General features: G+C 38.4%; 2 protein-coding genes and 3 non-coding genes across 5 annotated transcripts; all 5 read left to right on the plus strand.

Annotated features, from left to right (window-relative positions):
- Positions 1 to 589: 589 nt before the first annotated feature.
- Positions 590 to 8,266, plus strand: chmp4ba (charged multivesicular body protein 4Ba). The gene is made up of 5 exons (XM_005938055.3): positions 590 to 938; positions 6,614 to 6,791; positions 7,190 to 7,304; positions 7,733 to 7,853; positions 7,976 to 8,266. Exons 1-5 carry the CDS (start codon positions 755 to 757, stop codon positions 8,038 to 8,040), a joined length of 663 nt encoding a protein of 220 aa, XP_005938117.1. The 5' UTR covers positions 590 to 754; the 3' UTR covers positions 8,041 to 8,266.
- Positions 8,267 to 15,832: 7,566 nt separating this feature from the next.
- Positions 15,833 to 25,894, plus strand: ahcy (adenosylhomocysteinase). Its single transcript, XM_005938054.3, has 11 exons — positions 15,833 to 15,984; positions 18,888 to 19,078; positions 20,298 to 20,373; positions 20,631 to 20,783; positions 21,997 to 22,109; positions 22,485 to 22,692; positions 22,840 to 22,927; positions 23,029 to 23,146; positions 23,731 to 23,853; positions 24,030 to 24,101; positions 24,573 to 25,894. Exons 1-11 carry the CDS (start codon positions 15,957 to 15,959, stop codon positions 24,702 to 24,704), a joined length of 1,302 nt encoding a protein of 433 aa, XP_005938116.1. The 5' UTR covers positions 15,833 to 15,956; the 3' UTR covers positions 24,705 to 25,894.
- Positions 19,859 to 19,991, plus strand: LOC121815569. The gene has a single exon (XR_006055188.1). It is a non-coding gene; the product is annotated as a small nucleolar RNA SNORA17 (small nucleolar RNA).
- On the plus strand, positions 21,179 to 21,310 carry LOC121815568. The gene has a single exon (XR_006055187.1). It is a non-coding gene; the product is annotated as a small nucleolar RNA SNORA17 (small nucleolar RNA).
- On the plus strand, positions 23,404 to 23,536 carry LOC121815567. The gene has a single exon (XR_006055186.1). It is a non-coding gene; the product is annotated as a small nucleolar RNA SNORA17 (small nucleolar RNA).
- Position 25,895: the final 1 nt, after the last annotated feature.

A 25,895-nucleotide genomic window follows, 5' to 3' on the forward strand; every position in this document is an offset into this window, starting at 1 on the left:
AAAAAAAAAAAAAAAAGAAAAAGAAAAAAAAGAAAAAGAAACGTTTGCCTGCCTCTGTCCCATCTCATCACACCTGAGCACCACTGAACCTTGATTAAGTGGCTGTTGAGACAGTGCCAAGTAGCGTTACTACTCCCTCTTGTGTTGACAAGTTGCAATAGCATCAAAAACATAAAATGACTAACATAAAATCACTGATAAATCTGCACCTGTGTCACAATACTGCCCCGCAAAGGCAGAATACTGTAACTACAAAATTAGCCAATATTACCAGAAGTAATGAGACGGAACGAAATTTTTCTTGTGTTTTGATTTTCTTACTACTCCATCGGCTCTTTCTGAGTACTTTGGATTCCTCTCTCGGTCCAAAGACCTACATGTTAGGCTAACTGATGATTTTAAATTGCCCATAAATGTGAATCTGATTCTGAATGACTCCCTGTCTCTATATGTTAACCACTCTTTTCCAATTACAGTGTTTTAAAACAGGTTATGTAACGTCTGACTGGTAATAACCACAATGAGCATTTATTAGTTTGCTCAACTGCGAAATTCCCCATAGTTCCACGCATGAGTCACGCTGACGTAATGACATCACGAGGCCTGCTTTGAAAGCGGAAGAGACAAAAACAACAACAGCCTCGGCAACAGGGAGGGACGCACATTTTATTTTTTTACCTGTGTTGTATCAGAAAGTCAGCGGACTTTATCTACGGTTAACCCACCAGTTAAAGTTTACATTTAAGCTAGAAACATGTCGCTATTTGGCAAGATATTCGGAAGCGGGGGTAAGGGTGGGAAAGCGCCGACACCCCAAGAGGCTATTCAGCGACTCAGAGAGACCGAGGAGATGTTGGCCAAAAAACAGGATTTCCTAGAGAAGAAAATTGAACAGGAGCTCGTGACGGCGAAGAAAAACGGCACGAAAAACAAACGAGGTGAGGAAAAGCTCGTAAACTGCGTCGGATTTAATGAAATTGTCAGAACGGCTAGTTAGTTTCTTAGTTAGCCTGAGGCTAACTCAACAGAAGGAAGAGGGAAGTTGTTAGTTGACACGCTGCTTACCTGAAACAAGTCTGTCCACCCGGCTACAAGACTCCATATTTAAATGTCTAGTTTTTGGCTGGCACGTATAAAACAACTGAAGGGGAGAAAAAAACTTTAAGGAATGAAATAAGCAAGAGACAAAAAGTTTGTAACGTTTAGGTTCGAAGACTCAGGCAGCCAAAGATTAAACTGATGTTTATGAGCGTAACTAAGTTTGCATGCATATATATCCAGGTATTGTTCTAAATATTTACAAAACCTAACATTCATATTGTTTTCTCTTGACAGACAGTGTCTTTTTTTTTTTAAAACAACTGCTTAATAACACCAAACTTTGGGTTTATCTTATAAAATGGAAGCTTTGCCTGGAGCTGTTTTTGGAACAGGGCATACCTTACAATTAATTTCTGTCCATTTTTTTTTCTTAGCCCTGTGTCCTTTTTTAATCTACAGTATATTACCCTTCAGTCTTGGGCATGTAACCATATAAAGCGCATTGTCAGTCATAGATTCATTCCCATACCGCAGTATGCGCTGTTACAGTTTAAGTTCTATCCGCATTTTAAATACATTACATTTTTTTAAGACTAGTATCTTTATCTTCTCTGTAACCTTCCTATTACAGTGACAGACTTGGACTTTTCACAGTTTTGTAAATTTATACTGTGATTTTAAATAAGTATATCAAATGGATACATATTTGAAGGACAGAATTATTAGTGAGTGAGTGAATGTCTGTGCAGCCATTACACTTAAACTGTGTCAGCCACATGTGTGCCTGCTAAACTGAGTAGCAGTAGAACAGTTAGACAAATGACAGGTTGATCTGACTGTCATGGCGCAAAGACCCAAGCAGATCCTTACATGCTTGCAAATACAGAAAGTAGACTATTGGCTTAACACTAGTTACTATCACTGTGAGCTTGTCACCTAAAAGTAATTTTTAAAGTCTTAGTGTGATCTAAATCGGAAAAATCTTTCCATCTCCAAAACCTGATTTTCAACATAGTTCATCCCATAAGTCAGCCTCCGTCTATCTTTGGGGTGACTGATTATACACAATACATAAATTCCTCATGACAATATACCAACCCTGCAGTAATCTTGGCAGCTGCAAGATTCATGGTCACTGTTTTCACTGCTTGGTTTTACTTTTTTTTTTTTTTTTACTGTACTTCAAGGAGGACCTCAGACTTTTTCTTCCACATTTTCTACTTTCTATTACTTCTTTATTTGGTTTACTGGCAGCCTACCACTAAATGGATGTTTCTACCTATTAACATTACTGAAGAATTAGTGATTTAATTCACCACGTCTCGTCTATAATACTCAGGATGTCGCTTTTCACACGGACACTTATGTTTTTTCATTGAAGTAGCCATAGACCAAAATGGACTCGACATTGTACTTGTTGCATGAAGACTGCTGATGGTCGCTAAAAAGGAGCAGAGTGGCAGGAAAAGCAAAACGTCACCCAATTAGAGCGACCTCTGAGACTGAAACATGGAGTCTGAATGCATTTCTGCAACCCACATAATGTGATAATGATTTGTGTGATGTTGGCTAATGATGTTATCAGTCTAGGAATAGGTCCGGCTGCTGATATAATCTGATCAAATGGAAACTGTCAGCTGCTGTCTGGCTGCTAGTGGAAAAGGCTAGGCACAAAGTAGATTGCTAAAGGTGTGCATGTGTGTGGATGTGTGTGTGTGTTGGTGGTATATGGCAGCTGTGGCCACGAAGCAAGGTTTAGTGGATTATAATTGACAGGCTTTTCAAAGAAAAGAGGTGGACAGGTGGTGAAATGTTCCTGTAAAATGTAGCCTTGCTGTCTGTGTGTCATATAATCAATTTTTGTATTCAAACTTTCATAATTTGATTGCATACTATGAATAGTTCCTGTCTTGCTATGAAGCTGTCCTCTCCCATTTTTTTCCCCCAAAAGTGAGGAAATTTTACATTCACATTTTGCATAAACTTCTAAATCTAGATTACTACCCATCATTATCATCATCATCAAAGTGTATCTCATGCAAAAGAGCCCATAAAACTAAATTGTCACATTAACAGTTATATGGTTTTAAAGTATGTTGACTGATTTACACTCCCAGTGCATTTATTAAGGAATATGCAAGAAATATCCCCCTTTAAGCAGAGCCTTCATCTACTCTAATCTGTAAGTTAAGTAGTAAAGCTGTAAAGGTAACAGGTATTTTTCCCTTTTTCTTTTATTGTGAAACAACGATTAAAAGTATCTAGACACCAGCCCCGCCTCTATCATATTTGGCTGTGGTATGTAAATGTGCTACCGTAGAAACAGTGGTCACGTAACCTTAGAAACAAACCACACCTTAATGTGTCATAGGTGCACTTCTGGAGTTAAATAATAATGTTTGCTCAAATTCATATGTCTTGACCAGTTCTCTTATCACATTTTTACATTTTTGTCATTTGTTTTTATTTTCCACAAAACAAAGTTGTGTTCTTCGAAGCCTCTTACATTTCTCTCATTGTTGTGTTGAAGAAAAATTCAAATGTTCTTAACCCTTTAACAGTTCATTCGTCAACCAACCCACTTCGTCCTCACTCTCAAACCACAAAAAGAAACAAGCAGTTTAATAATGACAAATCAAGAATTGTGAACTAGCGCCGGAACAAACTATACCTGCAGCTGACAGGAATGTCATTAGTTTAGAGAGTTTTGGTCACAGACCAAGCAATTACCTTGACATTTAAAGTTATTGTGGGGTAAATTTGATTTTTTTGGAATCACCGATTACTGTTAGAATTGATTCTATGAGAAATATATGAAAATGTTGGTATTGTGCTAAATCTTGAGTATTGTACTAATTACTGTTTTATTTTGTATGCATAACTTTAATTTAAGATGTATATCCAAGGTATCGGAGGCCCTTTTTTTCCTGGGCAATGTGACCAAGAATAGAATTATACAGGTGATAGAAAGACTAATGGTTTTAACCTAAACATTCTCATATGTGGACATTTTGACCTATTACTGTGGTTATCTTCTGCTATTTAGAGGAACATTTAGCATGTCTTAGAAATTGTCCAATATTGATGTTATTGTTGTCATTATTATTTAGCTCAGAAATGAAAAAATGCTAAGAAGAAAGGGCTTATTTTCAGTTTTTCCTGTTTATATGGTTCCTTATAATGTAATATAGCAGCAATATGATTATATTTACTTAGGATATACTATGACTAAATATGAAATTACTAATAACAATGAAAAATAGACTAATTCGATATATTAGCTAAAGTTGGGAAGAAGATGAATTACCATCATGCTTCCTGCCTTGCAATACATGGGCAGAAATCTTGAATAGTTTTTTAAATTATTAATTTTGTAATGTGTTACAAAGAAAATCTCAAATCCTTTCCATTATAGGGATTATTCTACTTTGCATCAGTTGTAGTTTGTTCAAAAAGTCTGAATATACTCAATAATTTTAAGGTTGTTTGACATTAATTATAATTTTAAGGGTCTTGGAAAGGCCCTTAGTATTTCAATAATTAAATCACTCATTCATTCAATTTATATTTATAAAATAGTGCAGGACCTCTTTCAGATTTCACAAATCTGTGATCACCAGTTTTTGAGATCAAACTGAGGTGTAATATGTGTTAAACCTGCTGTAATTGTGCAACAGCAACATTTCAGTTTTGTTGTGTAAGTAATAAACACATTTGGACAACTTTGTTCAACATTTTGAATTGATATGAATGTGTTTACTGCTGAGTGTGCTTTTCATGTGGATGTTTTGTTTTTCCACTGCAAGTGCAGTTCAATTTGATATGCACTTGGAAAAAAAGGTCCTGAAATTTTTTGACGTCTTTTCTTAGTTCCTTGTGACTCAGCAGATTTGAGTCAGTTGTAAGTTTCACTTGATCCATTGTTAAGGTGATTTCCTATGTAAGCACCTAAGGGGAATTCCCAGTATAGGTGTGTGGCTGTAGTGTTTGTTTGTTTGTTTGTTTGTTTGTTTGTATTTAACCCCCACTCCCTTGAAGAACACAGGAACCAAAATACACATTTATAGTCACACACATAAATGTATTTTTTTTTTTTAAAATCCTCTCAGCCAGGGCTGGGCTATATCATACCGTTCATGGGAATACCGGTGTAATTTTGGGCAACGATAGGAAAATGAAATATCGCGATAGAATATGAGTAAAACGCGCATGTGCAGTGCCTATGTTTACAAACGCACATGACGGTGACGCAGAATGAGAAGCGCGAAAGCGGATCGTTAAATGAAACGGATGAACCAGAACTGGTTTGTAAAAATGCTCCAACTTGAGTGGTGTGGAACTGGTTTAGCTTTTGTCCATCAGATACACAACAAAGCACTATTTTTGGTAGCGCATGCTAGCGGGCCGTCGTTATTACCGTGTTTTTTGGAAAATACGGCACACTTAAAATCAAGCCTTTGATTTTTCTGAAAATCGACAGTGTCCCTTATAATCCCGTGTGCCTTATGTATAAATTCTGGTTGTGTTTACTGACCTCGAAATGATTTTATGTACACGGCGCTCGAAGTTCTGTCAAATGTTTCAGTACGACTTTGCTAAGCCACGAAGCCGCACCGCTTGATGGATTGTCGGAGCATTACGGCTATCGTAGGCAGGCGCCTCGCGGAGTGATACGTACTCCGCGAGTAGTACATAATGTTAATGTTAACATAATGTTACCGTATTGTGTGTGTGTGTGTAACCTCTTTTTAAGTTTTGTGGATATTATACATGGTTATGCTGAGGATATGTCGGCCAATTTCCACTGGAAATGCCTTTTGGTTAAACTGTCAGCAAGGAATTTGCACTGTTACATTTTTATATAACTTTAATGCACATAAAAAACAGCTGTTTGTTTAAGTAAAAATACATTGATGGGGTTTTTTGCACTAATAAAGTTGTGGAGTTGTAAAGTATTTTGTCAATTATATCGTCAGTTATATCGTTATCGCAAATTTTCAAATGCATACCGTGATAAATATTTTTGGTCATATCGCCCTGCTCTACTCTCAGCTAATCAAAGAACCATCACCGGATTTCCAAATGTTGTACTTTCCAACTGAGTTTGATGAGCTGGAGGACTTGTTGAAATTCAGTGAGTTACAAACCTAAAAAGTCTGACTGAAGCATGTTGTGACTTCATGCAGAGATTTGGCTGAAACAGGATTTTATCCGTTTGAGTCTTGTTTCGTGATGACAGCATGAAACCATTTACTGCACTTCAGCACAAAGCAAGCTTTGCTGCTGCGTGGTTGATTGTAATGTTGAATGTCATGGGATGGTGATAAGGTTTCAATGATACCGATTAGCCAATAGTGACTCTGCTTATCGATCCCATTTGTGATTCATGATCAGTTGTGTATAGGAAGAAAAAAAGGCCTGCACAGTAGTATTTGGCAAATAAGCAACATTTATGTGTTTTGTACTTTTCGTTTGTTTTTTAATTTAAAAAAAAAAGAATAGAATACTGGTGAGCATTTGTGCTGCTTTCTAAACGAAGTTTATTTTCCCCTTCTTGTTTTTGCCTGTCCAGCGGCTCTACAGGCCTTGAAGAGGAAAAAGCGTTACGAGAAGCAGCTGGCTCAGATTGACGGAACCTTGTCCACAATTGAGTTCCAGAGGGAAGCTCTGGAGAATGCCAACACTAACACAGAAGTGCTCAAGAACATGGGCTTTGCAGCTAAAGCAATGAAGGCCGCACACGAAAACATGTATGAGAGAAGTTCTGGCAGTATCTCAAAAGAGTCTTTTGTTATTTCATCATTTTTTCCCCCATTTTTTTAACTGTTGTTCTAGCTTTTATTTGCCACAGGATTTCTGTTACTTCTTTATTTTTATTTTTTTTTACTTTTCCCCGTATGTTCTGTCATGAGACTTTATTTCTCCAATTTGCTTCCCCCTCTTTGTTCCCTTCAATAATTCCTCCTTTTTCCCTTTTCTTCAAATTTGTGCCCTCAGATTAATTTATAGTAAAAAGTGTGTCTGAGTTGTACTTGGCAGTGTAAATTTAGTTCTTTTTCTATTATTAGCGGCTACATGGTGGTAGAATGTATAATTATATTATATTTACTAACATTTACATGCCACCTTTGACTCGCCTGTTTCACAGGGACATTGACAAAGTAGACGATTTGATGGCAGAAATCACAGAACAACAGGAGGTTGCCCAAGAAATCTCAGATGTGATCTCTAGACCAGTTGGCTTTGGGGAAGACTATGATGAGGTGAGAGCAAAACAAAAAACAAACAACAAAAAACATGAGGCCTACAGAAACTAAAAGCCTAAATTTAGCTGATGTTTTAGATTTTTCTTTCAAACGAATGTTACAGTAATTATAGATACAGTGTCCCATGAAAACATTAATAAAAAAAGTCAAAACACACTTACTTGCATTTTTACTGTGACAATGTGACTACACAGTGAGTGACTTGCCTCTTTCCTATAATGTCTCTGTAGTTGCTGCCTCATTTAAGCAGTGAGTTGGAGCCACTGCTGATAGTTACTGGTTTTTAGAAAATAAAACTGAGATCTTAAATGATTTGTAAAGCAAATATATATACATATCTTACATCTGCTATCTTACTAAATGGCTTCTGTCTAGTTATTTTTGATCTACATAAATTGATTCATTTTGTTCTTTTCTCTGTTTAGGATGAACTCATGGCTGAGCTGGAGGAGCTGGAACAGGAAGAGCTGGACAAAAATCTTCTCGAGATTGGAGGCACAGAAAATCTACCCAGTGTACCGTCTACATCACTTCCATCCAAACCAGGTATAATGGCACATAAAAAAGCAAAACTAGTTTTAGTTCAGTTTAGTGCACCATCCATTTGACTAAAATATACTTTTTTTTCAAATTAAAATTGAATATTGTTTTTCTTTTTTCCTTTTTAGCCAAAAAGAAGGTGGAAGAAGACGAGGACGAGATGGCAGACCTCGAGGCCTGGGCGGCTAACTGAGCTGGCTCGCCCTGCTAGCTAGCTAGTGGCCTTCTCCCTGCTACCAGACTGATCCCAGGCATCTGGAAGAGAGATAGGGACTCTGGGCTGCTGAGCTGGCTGCTGGCATGCTGCTCTGTCTTAAAGCCTACTTCCCAATATCTAACCATACCCCAACTTTGAAGTATGCACTTGTGCACATATTTTTATGACTTCAAAAGAAATGAACCCAGGCTTTTTTTTTTTTTTCTCAGTTTAATGTTACAGAATGAATCTCTTTGCTCCAGCTGTGCACTCCTCTTTTTCTAAAGGGCATAGAGGGAGAAATAACTTCATGTCCAGCAGCCTGTGGTTATGTATCAAAGATTGTGTATGAGCATTTGGGTGCATACTTTTTGGGAGGGTGTGTGGAGTAACAGGCTTAAAGGCTTGTTTCGAATGTGAAAATTCAACACATTTTGGGGGTGAAAAAAAAGACAATAAATAATTTTTCTGCTTCCTGCATCGTCATCTCTCAGCTCTTCTACAAAGATGACAGCAAGCCATTGCTGCTGCTACCAAAAGCAGCAGAAAAGTTAAAACGTGTAGGCCTTTCTCATTAAACGTCACTGTGAAATTACAGACCTGCTACTGTCGTAAACTACATTAAATCCTTTAATGGAAGGATCCTAGATTTGATGTCTTCGTCCCTCTGTCTGCTGAAGTGTAATAAGAAAAACATCTGGGTCATCTAATCAGTTGCATCCTACTAATAACGGCATGTGGTGAACACCCCACCACCACCACCAAAAAAAAAAAAGAAGGAAAAAAAAAAGCCCTTTAGAGGTCATAAGCTACCAAGCATGATTTACTGCTAGTGCTACCCAGTTTATGCTGCTTCTTTTTTTTTTTTTTTTTTTTGCTGCTTTTCTCTCCAGACCTCATTCCAGGCGTCTCATGGGTCCAAAATGAAATCTGACTTCAGCTTCAGACCTTCTACCTTTTTTTGCTGCTTCTTTTTTTTTTTTTTTTTTGCTGCTGCTCATATTTTACTCCACTACTTTCCATCTCTGTTTTTTGTTTTATCCTATACTCTCTTAGCTTGATGTCATTGCTTGTATCCAACGAAAGCAGTCTTTCATAACACTATTGCATCTTTGGTTCTGTTTGCTTTGTGGCTTTTTCAGCTGGGGCATGAGAAAGGACAATGTGTCATATGTGCTCCAGGGACATGGCTGATGTTGAAAGCATTTGAGTTGTGTGCTCGTGCACAGTAAGAATCAAACCAGATGTTTACACCTCTAAGCTGGTTGGGACACACTAAAATAAATCATGCCTGAGCTTGATAATCAAGCAAACTGGGTACTGAGGGCCAAACATGCAGGGCGAATGGTACAGATCACCCAGTGATAGCAGTAACAGTAAAACCAGTTAATCAGATCAGTCAGCCCTACAACAAGTTCCAACTTGCCAAACTGCAGTTGAATCCATTCAGTTCTCATAAGCACTCTTTATATTTCCTCAGTCTTACAAATTAGTAGCTACGCCCGTAATAATGACCAATATTCAGGACACCAAAGCTTCTGCTGCTTCTGCTTAGTCTGGTCTTCATTCTGAAAAAGCACACATAAGGCTGCTCTAACTTCATGACCAGTCATTCAGAAATATGCAGTCAACTTGTTACTCCAGTAAAGCTGCCAGAGGGCACACTACAACAACTTGGATCCGTTTGTGCCTGATACCTTGTACTGTCTGTGGTTTCACAGTGACTATATCTGAAGTCCTACACTGGTTGAATTTAAAGATGATGTGTGAGTGTGATGTTTTTTGAGACTTGACACAGTGACCTCTTTAGTCAAATTAAGATGGTGAGGTACATTCCCACCCCCCACCCCATTTAAACTCTCCTGTAGTACGAATTGATATTTCAGCACTGTGTGACAAGCATGGGGTGCATCTGTTCCATGTTGGTCATCTTGATTACAAATGTGACATAAGGAAGTTCTGCTCACTTGTCCCTTGACTTATAGCTGCAGCTACATCTCCTTCTTTCTCTTGGGGAAACAGAATTCTCAGTGTACAAATTGGGGTTGATCATGACTGGCTTTCTCCTGTAATTCAAACATAACTTGCACATTTTAATTAAGAGGTGAAACTTTTAGTGCTCAGTTGTTATGCATTTAAGAATGGGTCAACCCCAATCCTTACATGTAAATAAAATAAAATAAAATTGGGGAAATAAAACTTGCATATGCCAATGCTTGTTTTTGTTTATTTTTATATAATATATATATATAATTTTTTTCTGTTTACCTCAAATATTAGAACCACAATGTGACCTGTAGCCATCTTAGCTCAGCTTGGCTGTAAAATACGGTTGGACATTGAAAAATTTCCATGTCACAAACATGACTGTTGTTTATGTGGGAGGTTACATACATTTTATCTTAATAAAGTTGAGACTCAATGTGTCTGCACTGCTGTATTGGAATTAGTTTACCTTTTATATATTTCTCAGGCAGCAAACATCTGGAGTTTATGTCACCGTTCTATTTTTCCCCTTCATCTTTCAACCTGTCCCGTTTTGTAATGTTTAAAACCTGTGGAGACCCTGCCTTCCCTCAAAAGTTGTTCATTTTACCTGACTGCAGTAACAATGAGTACATTAACGGTTTGAGGTACATGTATCACAGTACACTGCCTGCCTTCTACTCCATTTCAGTGTATTTATGTTGTGTTAATCATATTTAACTTTTTAGTTACCATGCAGGTAAACCTTTACACAGATGCATGCAACAGATGTATTTGGGATCAACTCCTGAGCCTAAATGCAACTTGCATGTTAGCAATTTGCACCGAGGGCTCCAAATTATTAAGTATAAAAATATATCACTTATGTTGACTCTCTCTGTGATAGAGTGTCACTTCCTGTTCTGTTTTTGTGTAGGTTGTCAGCGTAGCCAATTAAAAACTTCTAGATAATGTCTTATTTCATAGTGTTTTTTAATTTAATTTTTAATTTTCATACTTCATTTGCTTTATCCAAATCATACTCTCTGTTGAGTCACTCACTAATTATATTCGCAGTGTTCACTCACTGTTTCTTTTGTGACTCGCTAACAGCATGGCCTCTTCACCTGTCCCTGCTGCACTTTCCTGGTCTTTGTGTCAGATGTTTAGTTACTGCTCAGCCCCCTTTAGCAACAAATGTACTTGTAATAAATATAGTCTATTTGCAGCTTTGGAGTCCAGGGTCACTGAATTGGAGACTTGGCTTTGCACCCTCGAAAAACCCGTAGCTAGCCAGGCCCTTATAAACGCTGCAGCCAAAGGTAGCGTAGGCACCGTTAGCTCTCCACCGGGAACACATGACGGCTGGGTGACAGTGAGAAGCACCAACAACCCGTCTGCTTCTAAATTCAGATAAAACTAAGGTTATTGTATGTAGTCCTAAAAATCTAGCCAGATGCTTACTCTGGATGGCATTACCATTACCTGTGAGGAATCTTGGAGTCGTTTTTGACCAGGATGTTTCCTTCAATGCGCACATTAAACAAATATGTATGACTGCTTTCTTTCATTTGCACTTTCTTCAGTGGCTCCCTGTTAAATCCAGAATTGAATTCAAAATCCTGCTCATAACATACAAAGTTGTGATTATTCAGGCTCCATCTATATACTTTATAGTACTGCATCACCCATTAGAGCACTTTGCTCTCAGACTGCAGGCTTACTCATGCTTCCTAGAGTTTTTTTAAAGTAGAACTGAAGGCAGAGCCTTCAGCTTTCAGGCCCCTCTTCTGTGGAACCAGCTTCCAGTTTGGATTTGGCAGACAAACACTGTCTATACTTTTAAGATTAGGCTTAAAACTTTCCGTTTTGCTAAAGCTGGGTCAGGTAATAACCTTGAATCTTCCCTTAGTTATGCTGCAGTAGGTCTAAGCTGCTGGGGGATTCCCATGATGCATTGAGTATTTCTTCAACAGTCACTTTTTCCACTCACTATGTGTTTATACACCTCTCTGCATTTAATCATTAGTTATTGATCATCTCTGGCTCTCTTCCACAGGATGTCTTTTGTCATGTCTTCCTCCCCTCTCCCCACCCAGTCGCAGTCCTGCTCTTATATTTGGTTTTTTTCCTTATGTTTCTTGTATTTTGCACACCGCTGTTGCTTGTGTAGTGTGCACACAAGAATTTCACTCACATGCGCTGTACCAGTGTACCAGAACATGTGATGTGACAATAAAAGTGATTTGATTTGATTTGAAGATGGCCACCGCTCACTGACCTTGGGTCTGCATGAGGTTTGTTCCTGTTAAAAGGGAGTTTTTCCTTCACACTGTTGCCAAAGCGCTTGCTCATAGGGGGTCCTGTGATTGTTGGGATTTTCTCTGTTGTATTATTGTAGGGTCTATCTTACAATATAAAGCACCTTGAGGCAGCTGTTATTGTGATTTGGCACTGTATAAATAAAAGTAAATTGAATTGAACTTTACACTGGAAAATGATGCAAAATGACACAGAAGGAATTGGGGTTAGAAAATGAGCGTGGTATCAAAATGTTGGTAAAACTGAGATTTTTGATATGTTATAAATTATCACACTTTGTGATATGAAACTTGAAAAAAACAAAAGTTTGTTATGTTAAATGTTACAGTTTTCTCTCGTGAATTACCAAAAAACAGATAAAACATCCAGGGTTATAATGCTTGCACCTGTTATTCTGTGTCATAGACATTTAATGGTGCAGTACTGAAAATATGAGATATCCATTGATAACCGGATCGGATTGGATCTGGACACAACCCACAATACAGGTGACAGTTAGATGTTGGCCTCCTTTCACAAGGTTATCTGTTAGAAGATTAAACCTCAGCCATGTTCTTTGAGCTATTAAGCCACTCATCTAGTCACAAGCTAATGAAATCAAGTGGTATTTCTATATGCCAGTTATCTAGTCACCTTATATTATACATGTCTGCGTCTACTATACAGGCCTCAAAATGCAAAATGAATCATCCATAATATCTGGATGTATCACAGGAAGAAAGTGCAAAACAGAAGAAAATTATTCACCTAAATAGTTCTTTAAAGAAGGTTTTATACATTAGGCAAATACCAAGAGATCCCAGACATCCTATATCATGACATGAACAAATTATACAGGACTGTAGACATGCACTAAATGTTACCAGAACAAAACAAAACTATAGTATCAGCTACAGAAGGTGTTTAGGTCCTTGCTTAGAGACCAGTGCATACTGTCACGTCACTGCCAAGTCAGAACAAAAATGTATGGCTCTCACAACATTAAACTGACAAATCTTATCATAAACAAATATTGTATAGTATGAATCCAGCACACTCTAGACCTAAAATACCTTTAAACTGCAGTCAAATTCTCTGCACGCATAAGCAAAAAGCTGCTTAATCAGGTCTAATCTGCACTATTGGAATTTGTTTTCCTCACAATACAAAGATGGCTCAGTTGTTTGTCCTCCATTACTGCTTCTCCAGCTCTGGTTGTGCAAATATCCTCTAGTGAACCATGCACAATCTGTGATTGAACAGCTATGGCCTTTTTCCTCTTAATAACCAAGTGCATGACTATCAGTGCCTACTTGATGACACTGTCTGAAAGCCTATACTAGTGTCCCTACTTTTAACGGGCAGTTTCCGTTTTCTCTGACACGCAGCATTTGGCAATTGAAATGGTTAAACACTTTTGACTCCTTGTTTTGTCTGGGAGTGGTTGTATGAACTTGCTTTATGGGTAATCCAGTCTACAGGCTGTAATACACTGGGTGGCTCCACTGACCTGACATATTGTTATCTTACATGTATATTACACTCAAAAACAGACCAATTCTTTATGGTGTGAGAACCGTACTTGAACTATGTGGGACCTGATGTCTAACTACAAGGTTTTTCTTGAGTTCTCATGCTGTATATTATTACTGGGACCCCAGGTATTGTTAGTATGGATCTGAACTGGTGTTCTGTGTTCAGTTTGCTTGTTTTTGTTTTGTTTTTATTGCTGTGAACTGTACACCATATTATATTATTTAATTAAGGGTTGTTTGTGAAAATTAAAATTAATAAAAATATTGTTTTTAAAAAAAAGATAGACCTGAACAACAAGATACAATGAAAGTAACATATTTTCAAATTAAAGTGTAATTAACTGAATAAAGGAAACATCTCACACATTTTCATAGCGTGCAGGGTTTAAATGTCAACAAAGATGTCAGGACTATGGTGGATTTGAAAGCTAGTCAAAGTTTAGGAACCAAAGCATACATATGATCCTACTGACCACTTGATCTCATTAGTAAAACATTTAAAAAACACATCTTTTACCTAACCATATTACATTTTTTAATATTAATTAAAATTATTAAATATTATAAAATATTGTGTGAATAAACCAAAAAGTTGAAAAACCTGTGGGCTAAATACACTGCACTGCCAAAAGTATTCACTTACCTGCCTTAACACTCGTACGAACTTGATTGACATCCCATTCTTAACCCATAGGGTTTAATACAATGTCGCCTCACTCTTTGCACCCATAAGACTTTCAACTCTTCTGGAAAGTCTTTCCACAGGGTTTAGGAGTGTATTTTCACAGATTTTTGACCATTCTTACAAAAGTACATTTGTGAATTTAGATGGATCAGAAGGTGTGGTTCACAGCTCTAATTCATTCCAAAGGTGGTTTTATCAGGTCAGGAGTCTGTGAAGGCCAGTCAAATTCTTCCACACCAAAGTTGCTCTTTATGTCTTTATGGACCTTGCTTTATGCATTGGTGCGCAGTCATGTTGAAACAGGGATGACCCCTTCTTGTTTCAACATGTTTCCACAAAGTTGGGAGCATGAAAATGTCTTTGTATGCTGAAGCATTATAAGTTCCTTTCACTGCAACTAAGAGGCAGAGACCAACTCCTGAAAAACAACCACACATCATAATCCCCCCTCCACCAAATTTTAAACTTGGCACAAAGCAGACAAGTTCTCCTGGCAACCACCAAACCCAGACTCATCCATTGGATTTCTGAACGGAGAAGCATGATTTGTCACTACAGAGAACACGTCTTAGTGGTGGCATGCTCTATACCACTGCACCCAATGGTTTGCATTGTGCTTAGTGATGTAAGGCTTGGATGCAGCCACTCACTCATAGAGACCCATTCCACAAAGCTCTCCATGCACTGTTTTTCAATTTGAAGGCCACATGAAGTTTGGAGGACTGTAGGGATTAAGTTTGCAGATAGCTGGTGACCTCTGCGCACTATGTGCCTCAGCTTCCTGCTCTGTGATTTTATGTGGCCTTCCACGATATAGTATATGTTTGCCTCCAAAAAACCTACAACTTTGTTTTCCCACTTAAGCATAAATTCATAGTTCTTGGAGACTGAGTTCAGCTGTTAATGCAGCCTTAAATTGACCCAATACAAAAATTATATAATTAAAAAAAACATATTTATTAACAAAGGAAAAACTTACAAGACAACCCTATTGAAGTTGTAGGAATAACCGTGAAGCATCTGCCTGTGTGCAAAATGTTATTCAACTTTCGCAGTCGGCATTACACGAATAAAGTAGTTTACACTGTCACTTATCTAGAAACCAGGAAACCACCGACAGAGTCCAGCCTGAACTTGCTTACACACTCAAACTTCTCGCCTCAAGACCTCATTTCACAATTGACTCGACGTCCCACATCACCCGTTACCCAATCAAGTCGTTTACGCGTGGGGCGGGAGCTGCTGCAACCAATCGGAGTTCAAAAGAGAAGCGCGTTGTAGTCGCCCTGTCGAGTGAACTCGCCTGGATGAAGCTTCGACGATAAAAACCGAGCCGTCATGTTTTCGTCCCTCCCTCTCTGCCTCTGTCCGTCGGCCAGGCTGCCGCTTCTCTCAACCTTACCGGAACGTAACACCACAAAACAACCATGTCTGAGAAAGTCCCCTACAAAGTTGGTCAGTGTCAATGTTTATTGTTTCTGCCGTACTTGTATATCAAGTTAAGCTAAGCACGTTCGCGGTTAGTTAGCTAGTAATGCGTTAAGTTTGCAGGTTGGGTAACGGTTCCCATAGGCGTTTAATTTAGTATAGAAGCCAACCGTATACCGAAATAAATGTTTTATATGCCTAAGACTATTTTTGTTTTACTTATCCCAGACTTTGCAGGGCTTTCTGGACTCTATTACTGCTAACTTGCTAGCATGTGGTGAAACGTGTTATGTTATTACCGCAGTTTAGCAAGCTGTCCAGTTAATTTGTTGGTGTTTCTTAGTCATTTTAGCAGTAAACTTTTAGATTTCCTTTTCCCGGTATGTGAATAAAGCATACTTTGATTCATTTCTGAGAATGAATCGACATGTAACAGCCATACTTGCATCGGGCATGGGCTGCTCCGTGAACAGAAAGCTCACCCAAAGCCTCTGGGAGTTGTAGTCTATCAGTGGAACCGGAGTCGCTAAGAACCCTTGGCTCAAGCTGTGTTTGTAAACTGCACCTCCCGTGATGACTTGCGCTTCACCGCCAGTTTCTGCGTGAGTGACAAGAACAGGCATAGACAATGCTGCACTGAATGCGACTTGCAAACTAGTAACGGAAGCACTACACGTGGTGTTTGCTTAATGTTGATGTCAGGCCTCTCTATTGGAATACAGTTTTTTTTTTTGCTTGTTTGTTTTGATAGTTTTGTTCCCGAATTAGACGTGGTTCTCAGTCACAATTTGCTATAAATGAGCTGTTAATAAATTTGAACTGTGCTTCTATGTCTGCCATGAAAATGGACAATTGGTCTATTGAAATGCACCAAATGTGAACCACACCTGTCGTGGATGATATTCTGCAGCTGACTAGAAACAGAAGCTGTTAGGCAATGTCCCGCTAATTGATAGGCATGAGACGAAGTCCGCATGCAATCCAAGGGTCAAGAGTTTTAACACAATAGCCGAATCTGTTAATTTGTGATATAATAATATATGCAATAACACTCATTTACTACAAGTACAATTACAAATGGTTAATCAGTAGTTAACTACAAGCATTTAATCAGTACTGTCTTTTGTATTGTACACTGCCTTCCCAAGTGCTGCTTGATTACAAAAAGAAATCATAACCACAGTCATTGTGGTCAGTAATTGTTCATAAATAACAATTCTTTTACAAACATACATTAAGTTTGGAGAAATGGTAAGTTTAATAAACTTATGAAAGAAGAAATGCACGTTTTAAGTTATTTCCTTGAACTACTAATTATAATTAAACAGAAAAAATAGATTCATGACCTTTATGGGGAAGCCATTGTCAAGTAAAAAGGTGTATTCATAGTTGAAACAACGAATTGTTGCAAAACTAGTTTTTGTGTTGTAGCATTCAAAATTAATGTATTGTTTATATTTTAAGTTAAAATGTGATTTATTGCACAGCCCTAACCAGAAGGCTATTGTAGTGGGTCGGCAGCTATGATTACAGTAACAAGCCAAAGCAGCATGTTTCTGAGAGCAAGGCTGGTAGTGCTGCCTTATGTTATTAAATTATTATGACAGTGGTCAGAAAATGTATTTATAGATCTGGAATTTTTGCTGTGTATTTAAGTCTAAAACTAAAAGCAAGAAAAATTAGGTGCATCAATAAGGTCTTAACTAGTGGTAGGTTTCAAATATGCAGATGGCATTGTAGGGAAAACAAATCAGTGAACTTAATTTTAATGCCACTTGGCCATCATTGTTGTTGTCCCTCACACATTTTACACACTTAAAAATTTAGTTGCTTTCTTAATGGTAAAAGCAACAAATAATAATTAAAAAAAACCCTCCAAAAGCCAAAGATTTAATTTACTGTTGTCTGTGGCAAAGACAAGTATCAGATTCTGTGTAAGAACTGCTCCACTTTTGAATAACCTCATTGTTGAATCCTAATATTTATGCATTGAGTTGTCAGAAATCATATTTATTTTACATGTAATGTACATGACATGACACATTCTACTCTTTGTAGGAATGGTTTGATATTAATATAGGCACATGGTTGTTCTGAAAGTGCACTTCATACAAAGCAACAAGAGGCTGAAGTGCTAACAAAGAAACAGGATCAAGAACAAACAGACTTTTTGTAGATTTACGTGCTCTCTGTAAAGATCTGGCTTACTTGGCTCATTCCAATTTGAAAAGGATAATCACACTTCCCTATTGCATGCTGTTCATGACATGATTTTATTTCCTCAGTGTGGCCAACTTGTGCAACAGCAGCTGTTATGAAAATGAAAGAAGGGAGTGTAGAGACAAACCGTCAAAAGTGCAAATCTGTTATGTCACAGCTGTGGTCATGTGAATTCTCCACCTACAACAAGATTATTAGAAAAGAGAAGATTATACAATTTTATATAAGAAATCTGTGCAGACAAAACTGGGTATGCACAGGGTGTTAAACTTGCACACAATTTTGCTAGTATTTTGGACAGTACAATTAAAACTATTAGATTTGCCTTTTTGAGACTTGTAAAACTGCAGTTTAAAACATAACAGAGTTGCTGATTTGCAAAACCACATCCTGATGATGTGGTTTTAGGCATTTACCTTCCCCCCCAACTAGTTCTTTTTGAAAAATGGAACACTCCAGACAAATCATGTATGAATGTTATGAGTGTCTTTTATTTTTTATTTATTTATGTTAACAGGTGTTTTGCTTAAAGAAAAACACTCAAGTTTTAAACTTTTGGACTTGAATAAACAGACCAAGTCTGATGCATATATGAGGCTTTACCTGACAAAAAAACATCCACCTGAGAATGCCAGACCAGAGAACAAGCTTATTGCATTAATCAGTTTTATCTTTGTACTCCTTTTGACAACCTGCGGTCTCTTTTCTAGCTGACATCAGCCTGGCTGAATGGGGACGTAAGGCCATCGACATGGCAGAGAACGAGATGCCTGGCCTCATGAAGATGAGGGAGATGTACGGTCAGTCCAAACCTCTAAAGGGAGCCCGTATCGCCGGCTGCCTCCACATGACCCTGCAGACTGCTGTTCTCATCGAGACCCTCACTGCCCTCGGAGCTGAGGTGACATTTAAAAGCTGCCTTTTAGTATTTATTTATCAAGAGAGCTTCCAGTAACTTCGCCTACATTGTGCGAGGGCACATATGCCCTCTTACTTTCTGCATTTAGACATAGTAATGTCTTTTTGAGAACAAACTGTAGGTCCCTTTAAAGTTGATGCATATAGATCTGTCAAAATCCTTTTTGTTGTTTTTCGATAAGACTGTGCAGACCCTCCAGACAACTAGAGTAGAGGACACATTAATTGATTCATTTATTGGTACAACCCATCTGGAGTCTGGCTTTTCTCCCCCTCTGTGTGCCTCAAGGCCGTGGTATCTTGTTATCATGTTTGGTTTTATCTCTCTGACCACAACTGGTCTTGTCCTGCAAGAACCTGCACCCTGAGACCTAGCAGAGAACAAATAACAATCTTTTTTTTTTCTTCTTCCCTGAATTGGTTTTACTCTGTCTGCATTGGTGGTGACTTGACTTACAGTCAACTTTGCATATTTAAAACTGTTAGTAAGGGTATTGAACTGTAGATGGCAGCATTGAGTGACATTTGTTCATAAGGTAATAGCCTTAAGGTTTATTTCTAACAACTTGACTTCAGGAAAAATCAAGTTTTGTGTGCACAAAAAACCTACCCTGATTTATTATGTAATGTTACATTATGAAAGGGTGAATGTGATGATTGGAAAATCTCAAGTTAAAAATCAACGAATGCTGCTAAAGTTTATCTAGATGTGCTGAATGATTTTCTCACCAGGCGTGACATTGCATGTCATTGTGACTGATTTACTGCCCCTTGAGGCGTTGCAGCCCAACTGTTAGTGTTGCAGCTGTGTCATAAGGTGGCAGAGAGAGACTGGTGGTGGTTTACACTGAGACTCTAAAACACATTGGGGACTCGGGGTTATTCCCACCGACAGTTGAGTACACAGTGTGCTGTAGCTTGCTTTAGTTGGACTTTGGTTTCCGTTATCTACACATTTCTGTCCAAGTAAGAATCCTGCCAGAAAACCAGTTAAATGCACTCAAAGCCAGCAAGCTGTTATTTATTAACATGTCACTTTACACGTTGTTTATAAAATCAATTAGCACAGAGGTTCATCAACAGCTAGGTTACCTGGGTTCATGTAAATATTTATTTCATAGATTGTGGTGATTTCCTGTTTAGTGTGTGTGATTGTAGCTTCATTTTTTGTGCCTAAACTGACCCAGATTCTTCCTCCTCAGGTTCAGTGGTCGAGCTGTAACATTTTCTCTACTCAGGATCACGCTGCTGCTGCCATCGCCAAGGCTGGCATTCCAGGTAACACACACTGACAAGTTGAAAAATGAATTGGATAATTAGTCTCAGAACTGACTCATTTTCTGCAAGCATTCTTAAATCTTAGATTTTTTTAAATCTTGGAAGTGACAGTTAGGAGGAAGTACATGCTCTTATAAGCTTTCCAAAGCACCATGTGTTGTTTTTAATAAATGACAAAACTGCCAGGACTTTTTAATATACACACCTGAATTTTAGAAATAAAGCACTTTACTAAATATATCTCTGTCCATCTGTAGTATATGCCTGGAAGGGTGAGACAGATGAGGAGTATGTGTGGTGCATTGAACAGACCCTGTACTTCAAAGATGGTCAGCCCCTCAACATGATCCTGGATGATGGAGGAGACCTCACCAACCTGGTCCACACAAAGTACCCTAAATTGCTGGCAGGTTGGTTTTATGCACCTACACTCACGGTGTAAAATGAAGCTGCTATTATTATTCTTAAGAAATCTTGCATGAATCAATCTTTCTTTGAGCTTTTGGCCACTGCATACAGCAGCTGCAACACATTATTTTAATAATATGAACACTGATGTTTTTTTGTTTTTTGTTTTTTTTAAGCATTCTTATTTTTCATGCAAGTTTACCAAGCTCTTAAGTTCTTCATGTAGAACTCCCTTGGACTTGTTTGCTTGTGGTATAACAATAGTTTTGCTCTTGGTATTGTGCAAGACTTGTTTCCAGTCAATGATCCATTATCTTAAGTGTAGTGGGAAAATGCTAAAACGGGAAGGGGGGCGTGGGGGCTCAAGCTCTTTTTGCACTTTAATGCATGTAGTTTTACTGCCCCTTGAGGCGTTGCAGCCCAACTGTTAGTGTTGCAGCTGTGTCATAAGGTGGCAGAGAGAGACTGGTGGTAGTTTACACTGAGACTCTAAAACACATTGGAACTCAGAGTTATTCCCACCGACAGTTTCACATAAAGGTGTACTGCATGACCAAACATCCTGTTAAAATCCAGCTGTCATGTATATACAGAATAATAGTGGCTTTACAACTAAAGAACTGAGAGAGGTACTTTTACCCTCAAAGTCCCAATAATGTTCTATTTGTTGTTTGTGAACATTTTTCTTCATTGTGTGTTCATTTTTCACCACAGTAAAAAAATCCTGCACTTCTATGGTAAAACATAAAGGAAAATATGTCTTTCATTCCTGCTGGTGGGATTTGAAGATGCAAAAAAGACTACTGGTCACTTGATATATGACCTTTCAAGATGAGTTTATGGTATCTTTCACTAGTTTCAGGTCTTGTTTTAAAACGGCATTATGTTAATGAACCTAATGTTCTTTCAAAGTGTGAATCCCTTCTGACTGATTGTATTGTTTTTGTATAACCATGCAGTGTCCTTAATTTCTCAGTGATAGCCAGCAGTTGCTTATGGTTATGGCCAAAATTCTCAAAAAAATCTATAAACTATGTACAGGGTACACCAAACCACTTAGAGGTTAGTTATTATGTACATTATTTGTTACTGTTCTTTTGTGGCTTGAAAACATCTATAATAAGTCTAGTGCCTGACCAGTTGTGGTCACGATTTATTCGTCACGGTCAAAGTTTATATAAAGTTCCAGGTTTTTAAGCAATTTTGTATTTCTAGGTATCCGTGGCGTGTCGGAGGAGACCACTACAGGTGTCCACAACCTGTACAAGATGTTGAAAAAGAGCGAACTGAAGATCCCTGCCATCAACGTCAATGACTCTGTCACCAAGGTGAGCAATCCTGAGCTTTTTAATCTCCAGCCTATCATGTATAAAAATATAAACATCCCTCCTAGTGGACTTATTCATTCATGCAAATATAAATATGCCTGATTGAATTGGTCTGTAAAATGTGTGACCTTGTGAATATTTATCTGGTGATCTATTTTTCTCCATCCTATAGATTTGAAGATAATGGAGTAGTTGTAAAATATTATCTGTTTATGAGGTGAATTACTTTGTATACAGTGATGATATGGCTAATTGAATGAGTTTGAACTAGATTTTCAGTTAATAACACCAGCCTGTCAGCTTGTATTCTTCTGCCTCATTTCAGTCTGGAACAGTTTCTTTATTCCATGTAATAACATTGTTTCCCACCCACAGAGTAAGTTCGACAACCTGTACGGCTGCAGGGAGAGTCTGATCGATGGTATCAAGCGAGCCACAGATGTGATGATTGCTGGTAAAGTTGCAGTGGTGGCAGGTTACGGTGATGTGGGTAAAGGCTGTGTCCAGGCTCTGCGAGGATTCGGCGCTCGTGTCATCGTCACTGAGATTGACCCCATCAATGCCCTTCAGGCTGCTATGGAAGGTAGATGAGGATGACAAAACTGTGCAGTACTTAAATAATGGGAGCAATCATTTTTAACCTGTTGGGAAACTTGCATATTATATATGTTTCCTTTAAAATAAACAGGTTTCTGTAATTGAAACGGTGCTTTTCTCCTCTGTCTTGCAGGTTATGAGGTTACAACCATGGATGAGGCCTGTAAGGAAGGAAACATCTTTGTCACCACCACTGGCTGTGAAGACATAATCATGGGACAGTATGTTTGACCAACTCTCGTGTCTTTCAAACAGTTTAATTGTTTTTGAGTTTTCTTACACATTTAAAAAGTGGCTTATAAGTCAATGTGTTTACCTTCAGCCACTTTGAGCAAATGAAAGACGACTCCATTGTTTGTAATATTGGACACTTTGACTGTGAGATTGATGTCAGCTGGCTCAACAAAAATGCTGCTGAGAAGATCAATGTCAAGCCTCAGGTAAGAACAATGACAGCTACTTAAAGATTCTAGAGAATTCTGTGTTTTTGGTTATAGAGTATATACTAAAATGTATATTAAGATGGCATTACTGTTAATAGGATGTTGGTGAATGTTGAAGTGTTCTGTATTCTGTTGCTTTGTGTGTTAGTCATGAGGGGGGTGGCCAAAATAGTTCTCCACATGGAAAACAAGCACACAAACAAACAAACAAAACCCAATATGAGTTAGGTTTTTTTTTTTGTTTTGTTTTTTTTACTGCCCCTTGAGGCGTTACAGTCCAACTGTTGGTGTTGCAGCTGTGTCATAAGGTGGCAGAAAGAAACTGGTGGTGGTTTACACTGAGACTCTAAAACACATTGGGGACTCAGAGTTATTCCCACCAACAGCTTAACATAAGATGTACTGCAGCTGTCATTTTTTTAATCACCCTGATACATGTGTAGTTGTAGGAGCTGGCTAAATATTCAGGTAAAGCCTAAGCGAGGACAGGGAGACGTTACACAACACAAAGGATGAGCAGATGTCTCCTGCTATGTCTAAACTGTCCCTGCACAGCTGCTGATTCTCCTCCGACTCCTCAGGTTGATCGCTATCGTTTGAAGAACGGTCGTCACGTCATTGTCCTGGCAGAGGGCAGGCTGGTTAACCTGGGCTGTGCCATGGGACACCCATCATTTGTCATGAGCAACTCCTTCACCAATCAGGTACTAAGGCTGAGTCAGCGATGCTACAGAGAAAAAATATTATGTATGCTGTAAACTTTCATCTGTAACACTAGAATTCTATTAACATTTGGAACTTTGAAACAAAGTCTTTGAAACAAAGTGATAACATTATAATTGTTTTGTAGTCTTTATTAAATCCAAGCTCTCTACTGTAGGTGCTGGCTCAGATTGAGTTGTGGACAAACACTGCGAAGTACCCTCTGGGAGTCTACTTCCTGCCTAAGAAGGTCAGAACATACACTGTGATAATACTGCTTAAGCTTATGCAGCACTTGCATTGTATCTGGTTTGCACTTTGTTGGACATGAATAGGAAATGTCAGATATTTACTTAAACTAGAATCTTTTTTTTTTCTTAAGTCAAATTTCTTTAGATGTGTAAAGACATTGATTTTCAAACAGAATTTATTTTTATTTATTTATTTTTTTTGAGTGAAGAGCAATTTTATATACCTTTATTCAGTAATTTATTATATCTTAAGATGTGATCAAAAATTACCTCTGGGACTAAATAACCACTGCAAGAAAATGATCTCTTCTGAAATTCTAAGTTTCTGCTTGTTAATATTTTCAGGCAGACATTAAAGCATGAAGGATAAATGCAAAAACCCCCAAAACTGAATAGGCAAAAAAGAAAAATAACTGGAATCTTTATTTAACATGTTTTTGCTCATTTATTCTTTATTTGTGTGCTTGTAGCTGGATGAGGAGGTGGCAGCTGCCCACCTGGATAAACTGGGAGTGAAGCTTACCAAGCTGACAGAAAAGCAGGCCAAGTACCTGGGCCTGCCCACCGAGGGGCCCTTCAAACCGGACCACTATCGTTATTAAGCTCCCCTGCAAGTCTGGGGAAGAACAGAAGAAAGAGGAAGAGGTGTGGCCAGAATGGTGTTGGTGTTTGGTGGGTGGGAGCACTTGAACCATGTTGCACTCTGGGTGCCGTGTTTGGTTTTAGGCTGGACAATAGCTCAGTGATTCAGGGATACAGAGACATTTTTCTTCCCCTCAGCCTGTAAATGAAATGCTAAAGACATTAATTCACAAGTTGCATCTGGCAATCCATTTGGTGATGCTGACGTTTGAAAACGGTACCCTTAACGGTAGCTTCTGCTAACTAGCGAGCGTTGAACGACTCGCCTCTGGTTGAAGCTAGACTTTAGGTGGATGCCATTTTACCACCAAAGCTTCCATCAGTAGCTTTAAATGGTTAGTTTTTTTTAAAAGAATAAATGGATGAAGCTGTGGAAGCTTTTTATTTTTTTATTTTTTTTAAATCTCGTCTTATTCTGCTCTGACACACCAACACACGCCAAACTATTCAGCTATCTCTCCTCTTTCTCGCCCATACTCTTCCAAAACGCCATCAAGTGCTACTGCTGTTAAAGAGAATTTCTCTTGCTGGTTGTCATTCCCTCTCTGTTTATGGAATAAAACAAATCCTCATGCTTTTCTATCTAAACTCTTCTCTCTGTCTCATAGCGGCTCAAGTGGAACATGATTGGACAGGTTTTTCTCCCGCATCTTAAGCCAGGCAAATGTTTGGCCTAATTCCAGTGTGTTCACACTAATAATGACATGTGTTAGCACTTAATTGAAAACTGCACTCAAGCTGTCTTAAAAAAACTGGGATCGGTCCTGAAGCGATAACCACTCATCCAGACTAATCACTGAAGTCAAGAGGCAAGCCGCAGCCAAAGTAATCAAAGTACCACCAAAGCACGTAACGTTTTTGCCTGATTTAGGAGTCCTTTTGATGCCTCATTTTCTTCCTTTTGATGTAATTAATGTAATTCAACTCGAAGGGCCAAAGTGTTTGCAGTGCCCCACCTTCTCAACTCTTTTCGTTACGCACTATGGCCAGTCAGGTTCTTGTAATGCTGGGTGTAAATGGATCACGGTGAAGGTGAAGTGCCCGTCTTTTCCCCTCAACGGTTAAAGCCTCAATGCAGGCTTTACCTGCTTGTAAGTGGATTAATGTTGAAACTGCCAAGTGACGATTAAAAAAACAAAAAGGAAAAACAT

Source organism: Haplochromis burtoni, unplaced genomic scaffold (genome assembly GCF_018398535.1).
Source record: "Haplochromis burtoni strain Fernald_Lab_line unplaced genomic scaffold, NCSU_Asbu1 Contig_239, whole genome shotgun sequence".
Classification (NCBI taxonomy): Eukaryota; Metazoa; Chordata; class Actinopteri; order Cichliformes; family Cichlidae; genus Haplochromis; species Haplochromis burtoni.